The sequence below is a fragment of the Micromesistius poutassou genome (assembly GCF_964030765.1).
Source record: "Micromesistius poutassou genome assembly, chromosome: 21".
NCBI lineage: Eukaryota > Metazoa > Chordata > Actinopteri > Gadiformes > Gadidae > Micromesistius > Micromesistius poutassou.
This window is the reverse complement of record NC_140291.1, coordinates 12,291,631-12,312,724: the sequence shown is the minus strand read 5'-3', so window position 1 is coordinate 12,312,724 and position 21,094 is coordinate 12,291,631. Positions and strand designations below refer to the sequence as shown.

The window sequence follows — 21,094 nt, the reverse complement described above, 5'->3', positions numbered from 1 at the left end:
AGAGGGAATGTGTTCATAAACAAGAAGAGGAATTTCCAGAAGAGTGTACATGCAAGGGATGCAATCCACTGGTTTGTCTGGGAATAAAACTAATAAATACTTATATGGCTCGATTCGCAAAAACATGCCAAAGCACATTGGCAAGCACCAAAAGCAAAGCAAAGTGTCCCTTCCGTCAATGGGTTCAACAGTTCCTCCCTAGGCTCTTTGTTGCCATGCTTTATGTGTAACCTACTAATCCGTCACTAGATGGAGCTATGTACGCACACAATTACATATGAAGACTACCCCCGTCCTATACGCCAATGTGAGCCAAATAGGCCTTTTTACACTGCCAAGCCGGTTCGGTCGCGGATTGGCACGCCCGGCAATTTCACCGTCTTATCTCAAGTTGCCTGTGTAAAACCGAGGGGGTAAAACCCCCCGTTCGTCACGGCGCGGGCTTTCTTGGTTCACTGGAGAAGGCGGGGTCTAGACCTCTTTAGAATAATTTGCATACTCCCGAATGTTTTTATTTTTTATGGATACAAACGCGATTAACTATTTACAAGTGCAAAAACGCCAGCATATTCTTTATTTTGCTGACCACTTATTTTTTATCCCGACAAAAGCCTCGTAAGGACAGATCCTCTGCGTCTTTCTCGTAGATCGCGCCATCTTTCAACGTCTTCGTTATGCGGCTGCATCACCTTCTCTCCCATGATGGTCAGCAGCTCGCGGATTTCACCGTCTCTCCAGTGAGCCTACTCATGTTGATATCGCTGCGTTGTCTTTGTTGTAGAGACAGCGCAGCAACACCTCTACCCAAAACGTCTAAGCAAAACTTTCTGCTTACATTGGCTCAGAACCTTTCATTGGCAGTGGGTCATGTGCTGTGGACGGGAGTAGTAGTAGTAACTATGTTATAATATCTCATGAGTAACTCAACAATAATGAGTTAAAAAGTGATGAAACCAGTTGCAAACTAATACCTACACTAAACCACTAACCAACCAAAAACCTAAACTTAACCATATCAAACAACATAACCATATCAGACCATACCTAAACGAACCATATCAAACCGTATACCTAAACATAACCATCTCTAACCTAATACCTTAAGATAGAATAACCCTTTATTGTCACTGTTTACAAGTACAAGTTCAGTGAAATCCATACATATACACACAACACACATACAATATGACAAGTGGGGGTAGACAGGACCGGAAGACAGGGTATGAGGAAAGTAGGTACAGCATGAGGAGAGGGGAGGAGAAAAAGAGGCAACCCCCAGACTATGCTCCTGAAGGGAGTACAGTGTGGGAACAGGAAAAAAAAAAACACCTAACCCTAACCCTAACCCTAACACCTGAATATTACTTTTCCACCATCCACTATGAAATGTCCCCCTTTGTCCGCGATTACATAGCCAATATGGTCTTATTATAGCCCGATCATTCACTAAAAAACACATACATAGAACATAACAACACAACATAGAAAGATTAAAGCATCCAGCATATGACTTCAACAATGTGTGAGGCCAGGGATGATTGCACAGTTGCTGTTACAGAATGCTGCGCGATTTAATCTGCACAGTGGAATGAGCGCTGGGTGGAGATGTTCGCGCATTTCAGAAGCAGGGCGATTCCTTACAAAAACATATATCTAATTTGTCAGTTTGCCATGTGTATGCCTGGCACAAATGCTCCCGTTGAACTAATCTTTCCATCATGACGGTATTTGGACTGAGAGGAACCTAATGACCGTTTGTGTGGTAAAACTGGCGACGTCCTGATTAGGTTACTAGGGTTAGTAGGGTTACTAGGTTTCGTTGCTGGAGTTCTTGTCCGCCAGCCAGTCGTTGTGACGTCACGTGCAAAGTATGTTGCGGTTTTACCGTCAGGATACGGTACAAGAGTCTTATCTATTGGTTGGTACGTCACCTAGTCTTGGTACATCACCCCTTGTATTCTTCTGATTGGTCGTAGTGTTATCCAATTGCGTGAAGTGATATTTTCAAATGCATGCTTGGTGCCGCCCCTTGAGTTGGGCCATTTTCATTACCAGACCCTACAGCTTTCTAGATGTGGGTCTGGATTTCCAGGCTACCAACTCGGTTGTGTGCACAATGTTCTGCCAGCACTCCGACATGCTAATGCCGCTGAGGCTAATGAGCTAGCACTCCGACATGCTAATGCCACCGAGGCTAATGAGCTAGCATGCCGACATGCTAATGCAACTGAGGCTAATGAGCTAGCATGCCGACATGCTAATGCTGCCGAGGCTGGACACCACCAAGTTTTGAGTCCCTGGGCGAGTGGGGTCTGGCTGCAGCCTGTAGGACATGGGGAGTGTTTCGATATCCATACTTCCTGTACTATACTCAGTTTGAGTACGTAGGGCGTTTCAATTACGAGCGGTGCGAGAAAAGAAGTGTACTGAAAGGACCCGGATGGTGCCCTCAAAACGGTCAAAACGCTGAGTGTGGAACGACGTACACTTTTCGCACTCAACGGCAGTCATCTTAGCTACGTAGCGGAAGAGGCAGAGCCAGGCTGAACCAGCAGCTCAGCTCGTAAAAAATAAACAAATGGCTAACGGAACGACTTCGGCACATTTTCCACATAGCCGGCATTGGTGGGGTCATTTTGTAGCTTTTATAGCTTTTTATAGCGGGATGTTTTTGGCGGATGACGAGCCGTGGAGGCAGTCGCGATCGTAATTTCTGGTAAGTGCACCAGGGAGTATTCGATTTGGAACAACACTGACATCTGAAAATCTGCGCACTTAGTGAGTGTGGATAGTTTATTACGTTTAAGTGTACTCCAGGAAGTATGGATATTGGAACACAGCCAGACCTGCTGCTACACTATAATTATCAACCTTAATTTAGGCCCCCCCCCACAGCACTGAACGTCCACATCCAACTGCTACATCACTCACTCCCGTCCACTTGCCGGGGCCACACTGCCATCACTCTGGCAAAGCGTGGTTCAAAGGTGCGTTCATGGTCCTGGTAATAACGAGACGCCTCGTCAGTGATGACGCTCACGCTTACACGTGTTTCCGACAGCTATCACCTACTATCCTTTTGCTTTTATTTATGAGAAGCACATTGTATTGCCACTGAATGGAAGGCTACACTTGCCCTTATCTAGAGCTGGTTTACCAGAACACAACGTTTAAAACTGAGCAAAGTCGATGCCAAAAGACAGTTACAACGTCAATCAATAGTAAAATATGTGATATGATGGTTGATTCTTTTATATTGAGTAAAACTTTCATGTTCCGCCATGTTGATGCGTGTCACTAGTAAACCAACGCTCAGAGTTTCCTGGAGTTTCGAACCTTAAGCTCGGAGGAAAGTGCTTTGAACACTCTGTTGGGTCTGAGTTTTTGCTCTGAGTTTCGTGCGGAAGTAAAGCAACCTGAGTCCTCCGAGTTCACGTCACAACAATGGATGCCCATTTTGCTTAAATTAATATCATTAAATTGATAGACTAAAGTGAACTTGCAGCAAGCATTAAAAGGCAAAGCCATTCTAACATTTGCATTGCGATACATTGCTTACAATTATAAACAACCCCCTGATAAATTAACGCTCATGTTCAATCATCGCAAGCAGTTCTAATAACTGATTGATCTGATTCAGCAAAGAAGCGCAAAGAGCCCTCTGCAGGCATCTATACTTGTTGTTATGAAGTCTAGTCTCAAGAGCGATTTTATGTCATAGCCTACACACTTCTGAGGGGCGTTTCCTGAACGCTCTTATTTCGGAAAAAGAGAAGGTTTATGTAAAGACACGTAAGAGCTTCCGAATCTCCGAGCTGTTCTGAAGGCGGCATCTATTATCAAAATCTGGCCCCAGTTGCCGAACGGAAGTAGAAACATCAGAGCGTCATGAGATGTCGTTCACGAGAACTTTCCGACGTCACAAAAATGTTTCCCCATACTTCCCAGCTCATAATGGTGTGATCCAGATGCCTCAGACACCAGCCTTCCGAGGTCCAAGTGGGGAAATCTCTGAGCTTTCTTGCGGCATTTCTTGAAGGCGTTTTTGGTCACACCCCCTCGGAATATAAGTGCTACGAGACAGGAAATTACGTCACAAGTGAAACTCAGAAGGCTGGTGTCCGAGGCATCTGGAACACATTGCAGTTGGATGTGGATGTCCATGTCCTACAGGCTACAGTCAGACATTGCCCTGAGCCGCTTTGAAGCCGGCATGCGATTAATTGAACAATGGGGCTGATTGTTTTTGTTTGATTGTGAGTTATGGTTCCCCCTGTCGGCCAAGAGGTCCTTGGCATGGATGCCACAACTTCCTTTAGATGGCGCTAAAGTCCTGTTGTTTTGTCTAAACATCTGGATTTGGCAACTGTCAGGCGGAAAGAATGGTACGTTGGGTGGCTTAGTCACTTGAACCTTCAGTTTAATTCCATCTTCATAATACTTGAAAAAATAACGCTTTTTTCAAACACAAATTTCTCTTTGTAATGACCCACAGATCAAGATAAAGTGGATTCAAATAACACCATATTAATATGCAGTTTTGAACCATAGTCGCAAGTCTTTTGTCATTTTGTACATCTATTTAACACAGAATATCCAGGTTGTCACCAATTCATACCAATAAAGATCCACAAAACATATTCACCATTACAACGTCAGTCATATTGAGACCCGCATCGATCTGTCAATGTTGATGCTTGATCTGTCTTTGGCACTGTTGTTTTTAAATGCTCATATTTCTGGCAAAATACCTTGATAATTCTCTCAACACAGGTGTTGCTAATCTAGAAGTGGTATGTAGCAGTACAATAGCAGTGTCAAAACGGTGAGTGCGGGAGAGAATACAGTGGTATCTTGATTACATTTGCGCTTGTGTTGTCGAAAAACCAACACGCCCACCGGGGACGCACATAAACCACGAATCACAGGTAACAGGTGAACATTAGTGGTAAATCTCCAGGAATCGCTTAACATCAAAACGGCACTGGTAAGATCTTATAAGTATTAAACTCACACTCTGTGGCATTACTTACTTCATTTATCACCAACATTCCTTCAACAAGCAATACAAAGTATTTCAGGACAATACCCAATACAAACAAATTGCACTACAACGCAACTGAACTCGTAAAATACTGACAAATAGAAATACAGGCATGGGTTAAATTCTTCCCCTTCAACAGACGGGTAGTCAAGAGCACCAGGAGTGGGTTGGAGAGAGGAGCATTCATCCATTACTCTCCTTCTCAACCCTGGTCTTCTTTGGCCTCCTCTGGCTTGGCCTTCTCTTCCTCCCCGGGGCCGGCAGAGGCTTCAGCTGGCTTCTCCTCCTCCTTCTCTGCCTCTTTCTCTGGCTCCTTCTCCTCCTCTTTCTTGGGTTCAGGGAGGAGGATGACTTTGCCTATATTCTGTCGCTCGTGCATGCGTCTCATGGCGTCGGCCACCTTTGAGGAGAGAGGAGGGAGAAGGAGAGAGAGAGTGACAGAGATAAAGACAGATAAGAGTGAGTTTGAGAGGGCAAGGGAGAGAGGAGCTGGAAGCATTAGATTGCAAGAGGAAGGGGGTATAGAGAGGTCAGATCCAGTCAGGTGAAGGTAATTTGTAAAGCCTTTGAACATAGTTACGGTTTCTAAGGGCTTCCTCTGTATTCAAACAAGCGTCACTACTGGTTAGAGATTCACATCGCTCCTCAGAATGGCCGCTTGGTTCAACTAGAAGTCAATGGACGTCAATAGGGAGAAAAAATAAATGCAGCTTCTATTGACTTCCAAGTAAATCCAATCTCACCACCTAGCTTCCACCACTTCCTGTAACGTATACCCCATGGTCGTCCTTAATTCATTTAATAAAGGATATCAACCGGCTTCAAAAACCCATCATCCTGTAAGTGAAGACGAAGATTAAAGAGAGAAAGAAGGTATTTAAACAGATTAAATAAATGTCATGGGGTTGCCATGATTCCGTAATCTAGATCTTTGCTCAACATTTAAGTAGACACGAAAAGAACCGTTTTATAGATGATGGTAATAAAGGCAAGATTATATAAATCAATTATTTTGTTGCTAAATGCTTCTTAATTCAACAGTATTTAAATCGCTGTAAATATATATATAATATATTAAAAAACATGTGTGTATCTCACTTGCTGCATACATTTCACACCATACAATATGTTCTTTCTGAAACAAGCTACTGCAACAGGAAAGGGCCCTTTGCATGAAATGAGGCCATCTATTATATTATTTGTGTCGGTTTCTTCCTGGAAGGCAGAAGATGATGACGGAGATAACAGCAGCGATGTAATTCCCGAGCAACAAGTCATGCAGCCTCACTCAACCCCCACCCTTCCCAACCCCCCTCAACCGCAAACATCCCCCCAGCCCAGAACCCACCCACCCCCACCCACCTCCACCCACCCCTAATCGCCGATGCCACGGCAACAACGACCGTCGCCTAGCAACAGCTGTCGGAACAACCGTGTGACGTGGGGAGGGTCGGCCCTGAGAGAGAGAGAGAGTCAGACGACGGCAGGTGATGGAAATAGCAGAGGAGACCACCGCTCCAGCGGTCCGTCGCCGGGGGCGACGGTCCTCGTCTCCTTAAGGGAGGTCAGGATGAATGAAGGTGTGGATCACCTCGGCTCCTCATCGCCCCCCTAATCATGTTGTTTGTGTCGCTTGTTTTTTCTGCTTTCCATTTCCTGTGATCCGCAACACAGGTGATCCAGCACCTACTGTGCCGTGACACACACAATCACACACACACACACACACACACACACACACACACACACACACACACACACACACACACACACACACGCGCACACACACACACAGACACATACACACACAAGCGCACACACACACACACACACACACGCACACACAATCACTCACACACACACACACACACACACACACACACACACACGCACACACACACACACACACACACACACACACAGGCAGAGCAGACAGACTCAAGCGTCAGACTGTGACGGCCTGTGTGGTTGACCTCTTGGATGTAAGTATTAGTCAGCCTCAGTGGGGGGGGGGAGCGGGGTGCAGCAGGGAGTCAAGGGAGGCATGATCAAACCAGCTCGTCAAGGCGCTTGCACGACTCCGCATGCAGTGGGTCTCTCTACTACGCTATCGGTAGCGCTGGCACTGGTCTTCACCAACCCGTTGCCCGCGAGGGTATTGCAGGTGGTCAGTGAGAAATGAAGATAATTATAGTATTCAGAATAATATAATTGTAATATTTTCTTCTCTAATTTTCATTTCTGTAATTTTGAGAAAGAAATAACATTGCGATGTTTGGTTGATAAAGTTGTTTCTATTATTTTATATGACGGAGAGGATTTCCGGTCAATAGTTACTCGTTGTGCGTGACTCTCGTGATTCTTGTGACGGCCATTCCAACGCTCGCTCACTGCATTTGTTTATTCATCTATTCTTAACTGTTTGCATTCGAGGTCTGGGTGATAATTTTGTGGTCTGCCTAAACTCAGAAGATAGGAAGCACTAGAACACTATAGAGGCCCGTTAAACAAAACCAAAAGGAAAACTCAACGGAAAGCCAACGAAAACCTATCAGGGTAACAGACTGTGATCGCACCGTAACATGCTGTGAATCAACCTTATCTTAATACCATCAATAGGTTATTGACTAAACTACAGTATTACTTTTAATCACAATGTAATTAAGAAAAGAAGAAGAAAGAAAGAATCTGCATCGATTTACGGTACATCTTTTAGATCACGTGGAGATCGCAGATAGGAGTTCCCTTAAAGCATCTAACAATTAAAGAGCGCTGTTCCGCAATCTCTCAAATAATCAAACAAACAAACAATGTTTCTCACCAACAACAACAACGCAAAGAAAACACAACATCCTGTTAGATTCAGACCTCTTCGAAGTGGTAGGTGGAGTCGATGCGGGGCTTGATTTTCCCCTCGACGTAGAGGCCCAGCAAGGTCTCCATGGTGCTCCTGATGAGGGTGAAGTCCTTCATGTAGCCCAGGTGGAAGCCACACACCGACTTGTTGGCCTGCATCAGCTTCAGGGTGCTGATGGACAACTGGTTGTACCACGTCTTGGCTATGGCCAGCAGGTTCTTCTTCTGCCCAGTCACACAGTTGGCTGCACCTGAGGCAGCCAATGAGAGAGAGAGAGAGAGACACTCACGTAAAAGGCCATTCGGAGAGTGAGAGAGAGGGTGATTTTTGTTACGCTAGTGCATGTTTTACCGAAGACGACGATGGTTCCCATTGGTTTTAACAATCCAAAGCCTTTGTTGGTGTCGGAGCCTCCGAGTGGGTCCAACACTATATCCAGTCCTAGAGATATATATATATAGAGAGAGAGAGAGAGAGAGAGAGAGAGAGAGAGAGAGAGAGAGAATGTTCTGTCTGTTAGACCTGGATCCTGTCTGCACGCAAAATAAATTTTATTATTATGTCTTCATTAGTCATTAAATATTATTGTGCCACTCAGTGTGGAACAAACCAAATCAACTCGGCAGATGGTACGATATAGAATATTATAGTGGATTGCAATAAAAAACACTTAAATTTTGTCTAACAAAATGTAAGGTAAGTGATTCCAGGATGTTTTAGTGCCATATTTTAACGTTTATCTTCATCATATTGCGAATTGCAATTATTTTTGATAGCATAATAATAGTGACATGAAATATTCATTTTATCCACTGCCGAGCCATAGATATACTTTGCCGTGGATGTACATGTCGATTTATTTTTTGGGTGGAGTGACAAAACACAAAGCCCATCACACTCCCACCCTCTCCACTCCAGCACCCTGACCCCCACAGCCACGCGTCGACAGGCCCCCCTGGGGTCCTCACCCGCGGGGCTCAGCTGGCGTATCTCCTCCACGTAGTCCTTGGTGCGGTAGTCGATGGCGTGGCTCAGCCCGCCCTCCAGGATCGTCTCGTGCTTGCCGGCCGACGCAGTGCCAAACACCGTCACCCGGGGGACCGTCTGGCACAGCTGGGTGGCCGCGATGCCCACGCCGCCTGCAAACCATCCAGGCCTGTGTGTTAGGGAGACCCCCTCTTCCAAAGACACTCCCAAGTGAATTCAGATGAACGTCATTAGAGTGGAAACAGTCACGCTCGTTGATTTCTAACACAAGCCAAGCGTGCTGTGAACCAAATATGCGTGGTGTGAAACAAGCGGGGTCTGCAGCATCCACTCGGTTTCTGTGAAAAGCGTTTTGACACACGTTCACAAATATGAGAAAATGGCAGAGTGCGTTGCTCAAGGGCACCTACAGGTAAGCGGAGGGAGGGCATTGGGGATCGGATTGATCAAGGGCTGAGCGTTTTTAAGAATGGGGAGAATTTGAGAACAAACCCATGGTAAATGGTGGAGTGGTTTCAGCCTGTAGGGGGCAGCACACTCTTGTACAAAGTACACTCTGTAGTCACTCTTTAACGATGGTAGTCGGGCGGCAAAATACCTGTATGAGTCAGTATGTGTGACATCACTGGCATTGTACAGCCAGACTGGGCACAAGTAGACCAGATAAGAGTTTGGTTAAACATTCAACAGCCTGTTAAATGTCACGGGTTGCCAGAGCAACAGTAGCCCTGATAATAATTGATAATTTCATAGGAGCTGCAAACAGGCCGGGTTATCAAAGGTGCACACACACAGACAGTCACACACACACACACACACACACACAGTCGCACACACACACACACACACACACACACACACACAGTCGCACACACACACACACACACACACACACACACACACACACACACACAGTCGCACACACACACACACACACACACACACACACACGCACACAGTCACACAGACGCACACAGTCACACACACACACACACACACACACACACACCCACCCACACACGCACACACACACACACACACACACAGACGCACACAGTCGTGCACACACACACACACACACACACACACACACACACACACACACACACACACACACACACACACACACACACACACACACGGCTCTCGCAAAAAACTTCACCTATGATCTCTTGGCAGCTCACTTGATGTGTGGACAACTGGTCGCATTTTAGACGCGTGATTAGAGAAGCAGAAAGCATTAGACAGTGGAACATGAAACCGGCCTTTCATTAATCCTTCCCTTAATGCCTTTGATTAAATAATTTGGATGCTATTGGAATCATTCCAGGCCATTATCTCTGTTTCAATTGTGTGAAGAAACGACACAACAAAAAGGCACAGGAGATCAGAGACCAGTAGTACAATCCACCCTCCGTCCCCCTCCACCAGCTACCACTAAGACGGCCACTAGGTGAATAAGACCCATAGACCAGGTAGTGCCGCAGCTGGTGGATGACTGCCAGGCCCCTTCTGGGAATGTGTGGGAGGGAGTGTGTTTGACATTAGGTGGAAAGTGCTTTGAGTGGCCACAATGGCTTGACGAGCAGGATATTCAACCAGGCCATGTTCTAACTGACCAGAAGAGTACATGATCTATACTGCATTCACGCACGCACGCACGCACGCACGCACGCACGCACGCACGCACGCACGCACGCACGCACGCACGCACGCACGCACGCACGCACGCACGCACGCACGCACGCACGCACGCACGCACGCACGCACGCACGCACGCACGCACGCACGCACGCACGCACGCACGCACGCACGCACGCACGCACGCACGCACGCACGCACGCACGCACGCACGCACGCACGCACGCACGCACGCACGCACGCACGCACGCACGCACACACGCACGCACGCACGCACGCACGCACACACACACCACTTCAGAACTGTGGTTGGCCTGCATCCTCTTTCTTTCCGCCAAGCAGAAACACCACCCTGAGGTGCCAATTATGTTTGTTTGTATAATGCATCATGTTCACAGTCTAAAGGTCACCAGAAGTCCCTGAATTCTGGCATACCTGTACCACACATAATACAATATAAATCAAGCAACTGCCATTGAAACCGTCTGTGGGCCTCTTGCCTGACCTCCTACCTGCAGCCTACAGACCTACCAGTTTACCATTTAGTCATGTAGCAGACACTTTTACCCAAAGGGATTCTTTTGTGTCATTAATTAGAAGGCATGGGCATCTTGCTCTAATGTGCCTACAGTTAGACTTCAACACGTGGGTTTTGAACCCAAAACTACTACCCAACCACTACTTAAATTTCCAGTCCTACCTTCACCCAGCGAGTCCTACGTTACATGAGATGTAATGAGCTGACGATTTTCTCCAAAGGGACTTACAATAAGTGCATTCAATAACGAAGACGCAACCCATGAAGTGTGTGAATCATGCAAGTCCATAAAAAGCCATTGAATAAGCATACTGCCTAAAGTGCTACACCGAATAAAGAGACAGGGCAATATTTGAAATGAGTTTGGGGCCAAGAGCAAAGATGCAGGCTGAACAGATGAGTTTCAGTCTCCGGTGGGAGGTGGGTGGGATTTGAGCTGTCCTGATGCCCGTGTTTTGCTGTTGCAGGGTGTGGAGGAGTGGTGTAGTGCAGGAGAACAGCCGGGCTGCTGTGGTCCGTAACCTCCTCTCTGTGCCTAGCCTCCTTTAACATCCTTTAACTTCATAGCTGCATCCTAGTGCCATTTAACCTCCTCTCTGTACCTTATCTCCTATAACGTCCTTACACATTTACATTTACAGCATTAAGCAGACGATGGAAGGAGGAACTCCGCTCTACTTCTTACCTACGTTCTTTACCTTGCAGTACTCTCAGTTCTGAGCCTTCTATAACATCCTGGGACGTCCGATAACTTCCTTATCGCACATTAGTGTCCGATAACGTCAGACAACCTTGCAGCCTTGTTTCCTTTAACCTCCTGTAACGTCTACCCCCTGACCCGTTACATCCTATAGCCTCCTACCTTACCTAGCGTACTATAGCCTCCTACCTTACCTAGCGTACTATAGCCTCCTACCTGTACTATAGCCTCCTACCTGTACTATAGCCTCCTACCTGTACTATAGCCTCCTACCTGTACTATAGCCTCCTACCTTACCTAGCGTGCTATAGCCTCCTACCTGTACTATAGCCTCCTACCTGTACTATAGCCTCCTACCTGTACCTAGCGTACTATAGCCTCCTACCTGTACTATAGCCTCCTACCTGTACTATAGCCTCCTACCTGAACCCTAGCGTTCTACAACGTCTCCCCTGCACCCCCTAGCCTCCCAGAACCTCCTGGCGCCTCCTACCTGCAGCCATGTGGACCAGGACGCTCTTGCCGGGCCGGAGGTTGGCCATCTCGAAGAGCATCATGTGGGCGGTGAGGTAGTTGACGGGCAGCGCGGCCGCCTCCTGGAAGCTCATGGCGTCGGGCATGAGGAAGGTCTGGTCGGCCGCCACCACCACGAGCTCCTGCCACAGGCCACTGCTGCTCAGCACGATGACCCGGTCGCCAGCCTGTGGCAGCAGAGAGAGGGGGACGAGGGGGGGGCAGGGACGAGGGGGGGAGAGGGAGATTGGAAAATGGGAGGGGTGGGATGGATGTGGGAGGAGGAGCGGGGAGATGAGGGGGAGAAGGGAGTGAGGGGTGGGAGGTGAGGACAGGGAGATGGAAAGATAGGGAGGGAGGGGAATGAAGGGTAGACAGAGCTGCATTAGGGTGTGTGTGTGTGTGTGTGTGTGTGTGTGTTTGTGCGCGCATGTGTGTTTACATTCTTAGCATTGAATATCGAATCTCTAGCCCTGGCAGATTCAAAGACCTTGTTTGAGGATGTTGTGAAACAGAGAGGGATCAATAGGAGTTGTTGTCTTCACCAACATTTCCGGTTAGAATCTATCTGACGTGTCTCAGGCAGAAAACTCCAAAAAAACGTTCACGTTCAAGTTTAGTCACTTTTATTCACATTATGCCATTTAATTCTAATGGAATAGCCACTAGTTAACTTATGTTAACTAAGTAATGTTAGTTAACGTAATATTAAAGGACAATTCTGGTATTTTGAATATTGAGCCCCCCTTTCTGGTTTGTCTAGAGTGGTTGACACCGAAATTTTGACCATTGGTCCTGGCTCGGGTATTTGGCTCATTTAGAATCGCCCCTGCCTGCTTCAGAATAGCTGGCTACGAGCAATCACAAACCTGTCCCTTAAAACAACCCTAAACGTTTGTTTTCAGAAATATGCAACTCACAGATTGGTTAGTGGTGTTCGTTGATGATCCAAATCAAGTATCGTAGCGAAATACAGTTTCTGTCGTGCTTTATTTGGCATTTTGTAAATCCCATTGAAACGGAAACCGGACCGGAAACGGAAACAGAAAGGGGGCTGTTTACCTTTGGTTGGTTGTAGTCTTTTCGCTCGGTTCTCTGTCTCAACAGTAGGGCTAGAACCGAGCGAAAAGACTACAACCAGCCCCTCTTTCCGTTTCCAGTCAACGAGCAATGAGTCTTCCAACAGAAATCAATGGATTTACAAAATGCCAAATAAAACACAACAGAAACTGTATTTTGCTACGATACTTGATTTGGAACATCAAAGAACACCACTAACCACTCGGTGAGTTGCACATTTCTGAAAACAAACGTTTAGGGTTGTTTTAAGAACAGGTTTATGAATGCCCATAGCCAGTCATTCTGGGGCAGGGGCGATTGAATGAGCCAGGACCAATAGTCAAAATTTCGGTGTCAAAAATACCGGAATTGTCCTTTAACATAGGGAGATGTTGGGTAGCCTAAGCTGTTATTGGTGGTGAAAACATTCATACAAAGAATTACTTTATGACAATGTTACATATACATCAGCTTGGTGGCTGGCATGAGCCACTTGTCGCATATCATAGTAAGCTCAAGATTGAAATATCATATGAATAATTAGGTCTCCACTGGATTACTTTTCCCCGGAAGTAAGGGGTCAAGGGGAAGTGACATGATTGATCGGTTTAACCCACAATTACCTTGGGATATTTAATAAAGGGACACAATTTGGGTTTTAACACAATTTGGGGGGTACACAACTCAATAAAATATATAACATATATAACAAAGGTCTAGTCATTTTTTTTTATACCTTTAATGCTAACTTCTTATTGATTATTTTCCTTTCAAACAATAAGACTAACATAACAATGCCAACAGTCTTCTTGCTACCGACGTTGATAAAGATTGAAGTGTTTTCTCGTCTAGTCTGGCCTTGTCTGCAGATGCTTCAGTCCGCTGACGATGTCCTCAGGATAAGTTGCGGCTTCATATTTTATTCAAGTCAATCTTAGCTGGAGGAAGTCAACGAGACCCTGAACATGTCCGGTGGTAGACGTACAAGCCTTCAGATGGCCATTAGATCCTGATTTCACCCTGAGGTCAAATAAACCCTGTCAATCTGATAGGTCTGTCTACTGCATATGTCTTTCTGTCTGTATTGTAATACCAGGCATACTCTACAATACACAGCTGAATTGGCATAGCAAACCAATCTTCGATACGAAATAACAAGGTTGGCAGCTCTGATTTGGTGGTGTAGTGTGAGAGCCCCCATGATTGCATCCCCCTCTTCCAGATCCAGTCTGCGCCTAGTGGGATCATCGTTTGAAAGAGGCAATTGGTCTACAGATCAAATACGCTACCAAACACATAAGGTAGCATTTTTTGCTGGGGTAGCACGATTTGATAGACTCTGCTATTGATTCGCACTACGGTAGCGGCATACATTGGCAGGACCCCGGTCTGAATGTTTTCATTGATATTGCCCCTGTGGTCTCTGTAGATATTTTTGTTGAAGCTCTTGTAGTGTGAGGTGTACAATAAAGCCATTTGTCAGACTGGCCAATGGGAAGTCTGTGTTAGTATCGTATAGTATATTATCATTCGTCACAACTGCTTCTTGTTGATACATGTCTAGAAAGATGACACCACAGACTGTTTGAACTGCTTGAAGAGTACGGAAGAGCAGTTAGTCCATATGTGGAAGGGAACCAAAACGATTTTCTGTATGACTGTATGTTCTTGTGTATGAGACGCATCTCTATGCACAAAGAGTATGGCTGGAGTTCTCAATCGCTTGATTCTTTATTATTTGTTTGTTCCTTTGTAACTATATAAACCTTATTAAAAATGGTAATGAAGGTTTAATAGAAGCGCACCGCGGTGAGTTTGACGATATTCTCTTGCAAAAAACAATGCCGCTCACTGAAATAGCAGAGATTTGGTTCGGATTTGTCTTGTTGTAAACATGTTTTCAACATGTTTTTTTCCCTAACATCAAGGACATTGTGTAAACAGGTCTAATAGTCCATAAATCGAGATGAGGAATCAATTCGATTAGGAAGCAAAAAACTGGGAGCATTGAACATCAAACTGAATTCATCATCGCGGATATCATTGTGTTTCGCCGTCCATCTAAAACCACCCAAATATATTAAATGCATATTGATAATGCAAATAACAAAACAATCCGATTTCTTGCTAGGCTATGATATAAAACTAAATAGGCAATAAAAGTGTGAGTGTTGTGTCATCGTCGACACAAGACAAGTGTATCATCAGTTAAAGACACATCTTCAACACATCTTCTAATGGAATGTAATCCCAGCCGCACTGGGCCAACGCACTGTAGCGAACAGAACTGGAGCGAACCATGCCAGTGTAGTATAGTGGAAAGAGACCAGTCAAGGCAGAAACAAAAATTGTCACCAGTTGATATTTCAGTTTTTTATGACGAGCAGACAGGCTTGCGACCATCGGTATCTTCTTTAACCGTCTGTCACGCGCGGCTCACAGCCACCGACCAGACGTAGCTCAACACGTCGCCACTAGGCGCTTCTTTTTTTTTAATCTGCTGAAGGCAGAAGTACAATCTTTCGACAAAATTCTAATAAAAACTTAACTTGTGTACATTCCTGCACACAATTGACTCATGGAACATGTAGTATGACCTCTTGTGTATAGTGATTACAATAACACCAATATAAATGCATCACCAATCAGGCTCACCCGGCTGACACACCAAGGACACAGGAAAGAGATCTGAATGGTTGGAAGAGTGAGCCAACTTCCTGTTACCAGGGATTAAGCATCACCAGGTCAGATACACTTCCTGTTGAAGGCACACACATAAACCCACTAACCCAGCTATGCATGTACAAACACACACATCTACAAAACTAACACATACACACACACACACACACACACACACACACACACACACACACACACACATGCATACACACACACACACACACACACACACACACACACACACACACACACATGCATACACACACACAAACACACATGCACACGTCCAATGTAGCTGTTAACGAGTTGTTAAATGTAAAGGGTTCAGTTAGAAGTTACTAGCAGCAAATGGCGCAGTTTAGGGTCACGGGGGTGTCTGGGCCCAGCTGTTCATGACAACACGAGCTGGAATGCAGCGCTCCCCTCTGAGGACTCCTGGCGGAGGAGGAGTAGGAGGCCATGGAGGGAACAAAAGAAGGAGAGGGAAGAGAGGAAGGACAGTGGGATAGGGAGGGAGGAATAGAAGGGAGTGAGACAGGAGAGGGAAAGATAGAGATGGAGAAAGAGAGAGCGCGAGAGATCAAGAGGGACAGAGAGAGGGAGTGAGAGAGAGAGAGAGAGACAGAGAGAGAGATAAAGAGGGACAGAGAGAGGGAGGGAGAGAGGGAGGGAGAGAGAAAGAGCTAAAGAGGGACAGAGAGGGAGGGAGAGAGATAAAGAGGGACAGAGAGAGGGAGGGAGAGAGAGAGATAAAGAGGGACAGAGAGAGGGAGAGAGAGAGATAAAGAGGGACAGAGAGAGAGAGAGAGAGAGAGAGGGAGGGAGAGAGATAAATGGAGAGGAAGGAGGCGGAGATAGGAGTCTGGTGAGGGTTGATGATGATGTTGATGAATTATAGGAGAGAGAGAGGTGAGGGGGGGATTCCAAGCTGACAATGAGGCTCCAAACAGGGCGTCTTCTCCACACACACACACACACACACACACACACACACACACACACACACACACACACACACACACACACACACACACACACACACACACAGCTTGGGGGATATAAACCTAGGTGCCAGTGACTATTTGATTATATGACTACTATATGTCTGTTTCTATTGGCCTGGATAGTCTAGGTTAGGGCACTTGATTGGGGCCGTAACCCAATGTCCACAGCCTACCTCCCTGTCAGCCTCCTAGAGCAAGATGCCATACCCCCCCCCCCCCCCCGGGTTAGGGGTTAGGGCTGGCTGTTACCTGCTCCTTAAGGACACATCTGAATTCATATTAAGATGCCTTGGCTACAAAGGACTGATACATGGATGAATGTAGAACGCAGAATGTAGAAATGGATGAAAGGAATGGGCACACACACACACACACACACACACACACACACACACACACACCTGAAAAGAAAGACATAGATCTATTATGTATTCAAAGGTCAAGTCTGTAGCAGAGCTGATCCTGTGCTTTTCAATTACTAGAATAATTACTAATTCGACCAACCCCTACTGATCATTGTATTACAACGCTGAAAGATTCACCACTTCTTAGCAAATTAATAATCTTCAATACATTATCACCGGTGATTATTATGATGCGCACTTGCTATTATCTATTAATCAATTATAGAAATGATTAATTCATCATTTAGTCTTTAATAACAATGCTAAATTCATAATTGAGCGTATAAAACTATGAATTGGAAAATAAACATGGTTTAATATTTTGTGGACACGCTCATAAAGATATTCACAATTGAGTTGAAGCTATTATCCTGTCATTCACAAAAATAATGAATGTATCAACAATGATTAGGACTATAACAGTCAACGTTAGTGGCAGCGTTACAGCAGACATATTTGGTTTTAAACAGAGGGTGTTTAGACATTGAGTAAAGATTGGTCTGTTTACATCAGGCAGATTGTGGGTGAGAAGAGGCTGACTAACACTAAAAGCACAACATCACACTTGGCTGCAAAAAGTCTTATCCAGCAGAAAAGAAACAAAAAAGAGCAGACTCAATACTCTCTCCCGAAACGCTGACTGCAGTCTAAGGACAAATGTGCAACAAGTATTACCGCCTAAGCCATTACACAGACCACAAACACACCATGAAGCCATCGATCAGTCAGATGGATGTTTGGGTGGGGCTGTTCTCTTCCATGTACTACTTTTCATCCAGCTTTTCTAACAGAACCTAGTTGAACTTTCACACAATGTCTTCCACTTTTCCCTTGTTAAAACCACTTGTAGGCCTATGTATGTAGTCTATATTCACATGTCACAATAACATTGATCTAGAAAATATGTTGACTACACAAACATGACCTAATAACATTGATCCAGAAAATAACTTGCAAATGTAGACTACACAAACACGACACAATAACGCTGATCCAGACTCACTTTCCTGTCCTCCACGTCCTCGCCGGCGGCCTCCACCACCCCGGAGCACTCCATGCCCATGGTGACAGGCGGGGAGGCCAGCGCGTCGTACAGCCCCTGGCGGCCCATCAGCTCGGCGAAGTTCAGCCCGCACGCCTTCACCCGGACCAGCAGCTCGCCGCTCCCCGCCGCCATCCTCTGGGTCTTCACCTGGAGCTTGATCTTGTCGTAGCCCCCGTGGCCGGTAAGGACCAGGGCGCGGAACGTGTGGCTTTCTTCTTGGGCATCGTCAGCACTGGGCGCCGCTGGCTGCTGGGGCTCCTCGGCTGGAGTCGGGTGGGGTTCTGCAGGTTTGGGGTCTGCGGGTTCTGGGGTCTTCTCCATGTCCACTTGCTGTTGTTGGATCGGTGCTTCTTCGTTTGACATGATGCAGGGCAATATCCTTTGACTATTTGCGAATAGGCTGTAGTGATGTAGTGTCAGTGAGTGTGGTTGTTACTATATTGTCGCTTTAAAAGTAGACACTAACTACTCTCACAGACAGTCTTTTCTGTGGATGTGCAAACCAAAAAAGTGTGTTGAGATGTCCCTGGTGGGAAGAAGCATTTGCTCGTAGGAATAGGAGAAATGCGTGCGCCCGTTCAGAAAGTAGCGGACTGATTTGGGTGGTTTTCTGGCATCGCGACCAAATGAGCTGGAGAGAGTGGAGTGGTGGGCGTCAAAACCCGGAGCGGTGGATCCCCACAGGAGGATTAGGATCGTGTGGAGCAGGAATAGGCGTCACAGGTGGTTGGGTGGTGGAAAGTCTGCGAGGAACCCCCAGTGGCCGTGACTTATTATTTTACCAAATTTTTATCAAAATTGACTTGAACTTGAACCTGGCCACATGCCACGGCCCACACACTTACCCTAACAGCTGCTTAATTCTATAATGATTCTTGTTATGGGCCAATAGGGGTCGAGTTTTATTTTTATTTTAAGAAAAAATTAAAATAGTCTGGCTAATCCAGGGCCCCTTGCACACATGGGCACCCACTCTCCTCTTCTTATGATGAAATACAAAAGAAATGGACATTGAAACGTTTTGTATGACTGCACGCAGTCATCTGTTTTGATTTTGAACTTATCAAAATTTGAGCTGCACAAGGATAATTGTTAATGGCAACTTCTTATTGATTATGTGATGATAATTTTCTCATATTATTTTCTGTGTGTGTGTGTGTGTGTGTGTGTTTGTGTGCATGTGTGAGAGAGAGTTTTAATATGGCAATTTCCATTTAGTGAAAGGCATGTGAAAGGCATGTGTTCGCCACCAACTTTCTTCCTTCCTCAAATGGTTTTTGACCTCCCATCGCACTCGTCTATTAATAACTCAGATGTGTGAACCAAAAAGTCATATGGACAGCAGGGCCGATACATTCCAGCCTTAAACTCACACATTGAACCCTAAACCTCATGTTCTATCTACACTGAAACCTTACTGTAAAACCTCAGTCACTAACCATTGTTCTGTATGTCATATACTGCATCAAGGTTGTGACCCCGGGTGACATCTGAGAGGAAGTGGTGAGCCACAGTTTGAGGACAGGAAACGTCAAGCTCGGTGAAGACGCGTGGTCATCACTCATCACTTCCTCTCAACCTTCAGTCGCTTGGAGCGTCTGTCTGTACCCCATGAGAAGTATGCATGTCCTCAAACAAACAGGGGTTAGAGAAAGTACTCCTAAATCCTACATGTCTACACTAAGTACTCTTATGTCACGGTGAGCTTGCGTGTTGCTGTGGAAAACATTCCATTCATAAGTTGTTAAGTCGGTTAAGCTAAACAGTCAATGATTTAGCTCTGGTTGGTGAGCCCAACTGCGTTGGTTTTGGCAACAGAGAGTTTTTAACCGAGGCATCTTCTTGGGTCAATCCAAACCCAGGTGTCGCCCATAACACTCAGTATGGGTCTGCTACTTGATGTGCCAGGGCACAGATAGCAGACTAAACTAGTGGAGAAAAGTCTACTTCTCATGCCCTGGTACACAAGAGTAGCAGACCAATAATGAGTGTTATAAGTGTTGTCCAACCATCAACTCTCCATGAAAAGGGTCCACCCTGAACCACGAGTCTAACATAATTAGAAAAAGTTAAATTCCAAATTTGGAATCATAAATAAAAAATTAGACTACCCCATTTGTGAATTTGTATTAACTCAAGTACAGCTACATAAGTAGGCCTATCATTATAGGTCAATATTGTACAAAATAATTGGGCTCAAGTTAGGAACCCTGCAGTGAAGGCTTCACAAGATCACCTATATATGTACTGTTTGCTATAATAAATACAGAATACATAAATACATAAATACTTGACAATAAAGTGACTTTGACTACAGGAGTGCAAAAGCATTTCAGTCTTGCAATGTGGTACTTTGACCACCAGATAGTGCCAAATGCACGGGGAAGCCACGCCAGTTTGGCAGAAGAGAAAGCCAGAGCTCTGGGTAAAGTCACACACACACACACACACACACACACACACACACACACACACACACACACACACACACACACACACACACACACACACACACACACACACACACACACACACACACACACACACACACACACACACACACACACACACACACACACACACACACACACACACACACACACACACAATGTGTTATGTT

At 45.6% G+C, this 21,094-nt stretch overlaps 1 protein-coding gene across 1 annotated transcript; it reads right to left on the bottom strand.

Annotated features, from left to right (window-relative positions):
* Positions 1–4,403: 4,403 nt before the first annotated feature.
* Positions 4,404–19,089, bottom strand: LOC311366873 (synaptic vesicle membrane protein VAT-1 homolog). Its single transcript, XM_084485645.1, has 6 exons — positions 18,433–19,089; positions 12,261–12,468; positions 8,870–9,040; positions 8,253–8,342; positions 7,913–8,151; positions 4,404–5,444 (listed from the first exon to the last, which is right to left on the bottom strand). Exons 1-6 carry the CDS (start codon positions 18,835–18,837, stop codon positions 5,247–5,249), a joined length of 1,311 nt encoding a protein of 436 aa, XP_084341771.1. The 5' UTR covers positions 18,838–19,089; the 3' UTR covers positions 4,404–5,246.
* Between the last annotated feature and the right edge of the window lie 2,005 nt (positions 19,090–21,094).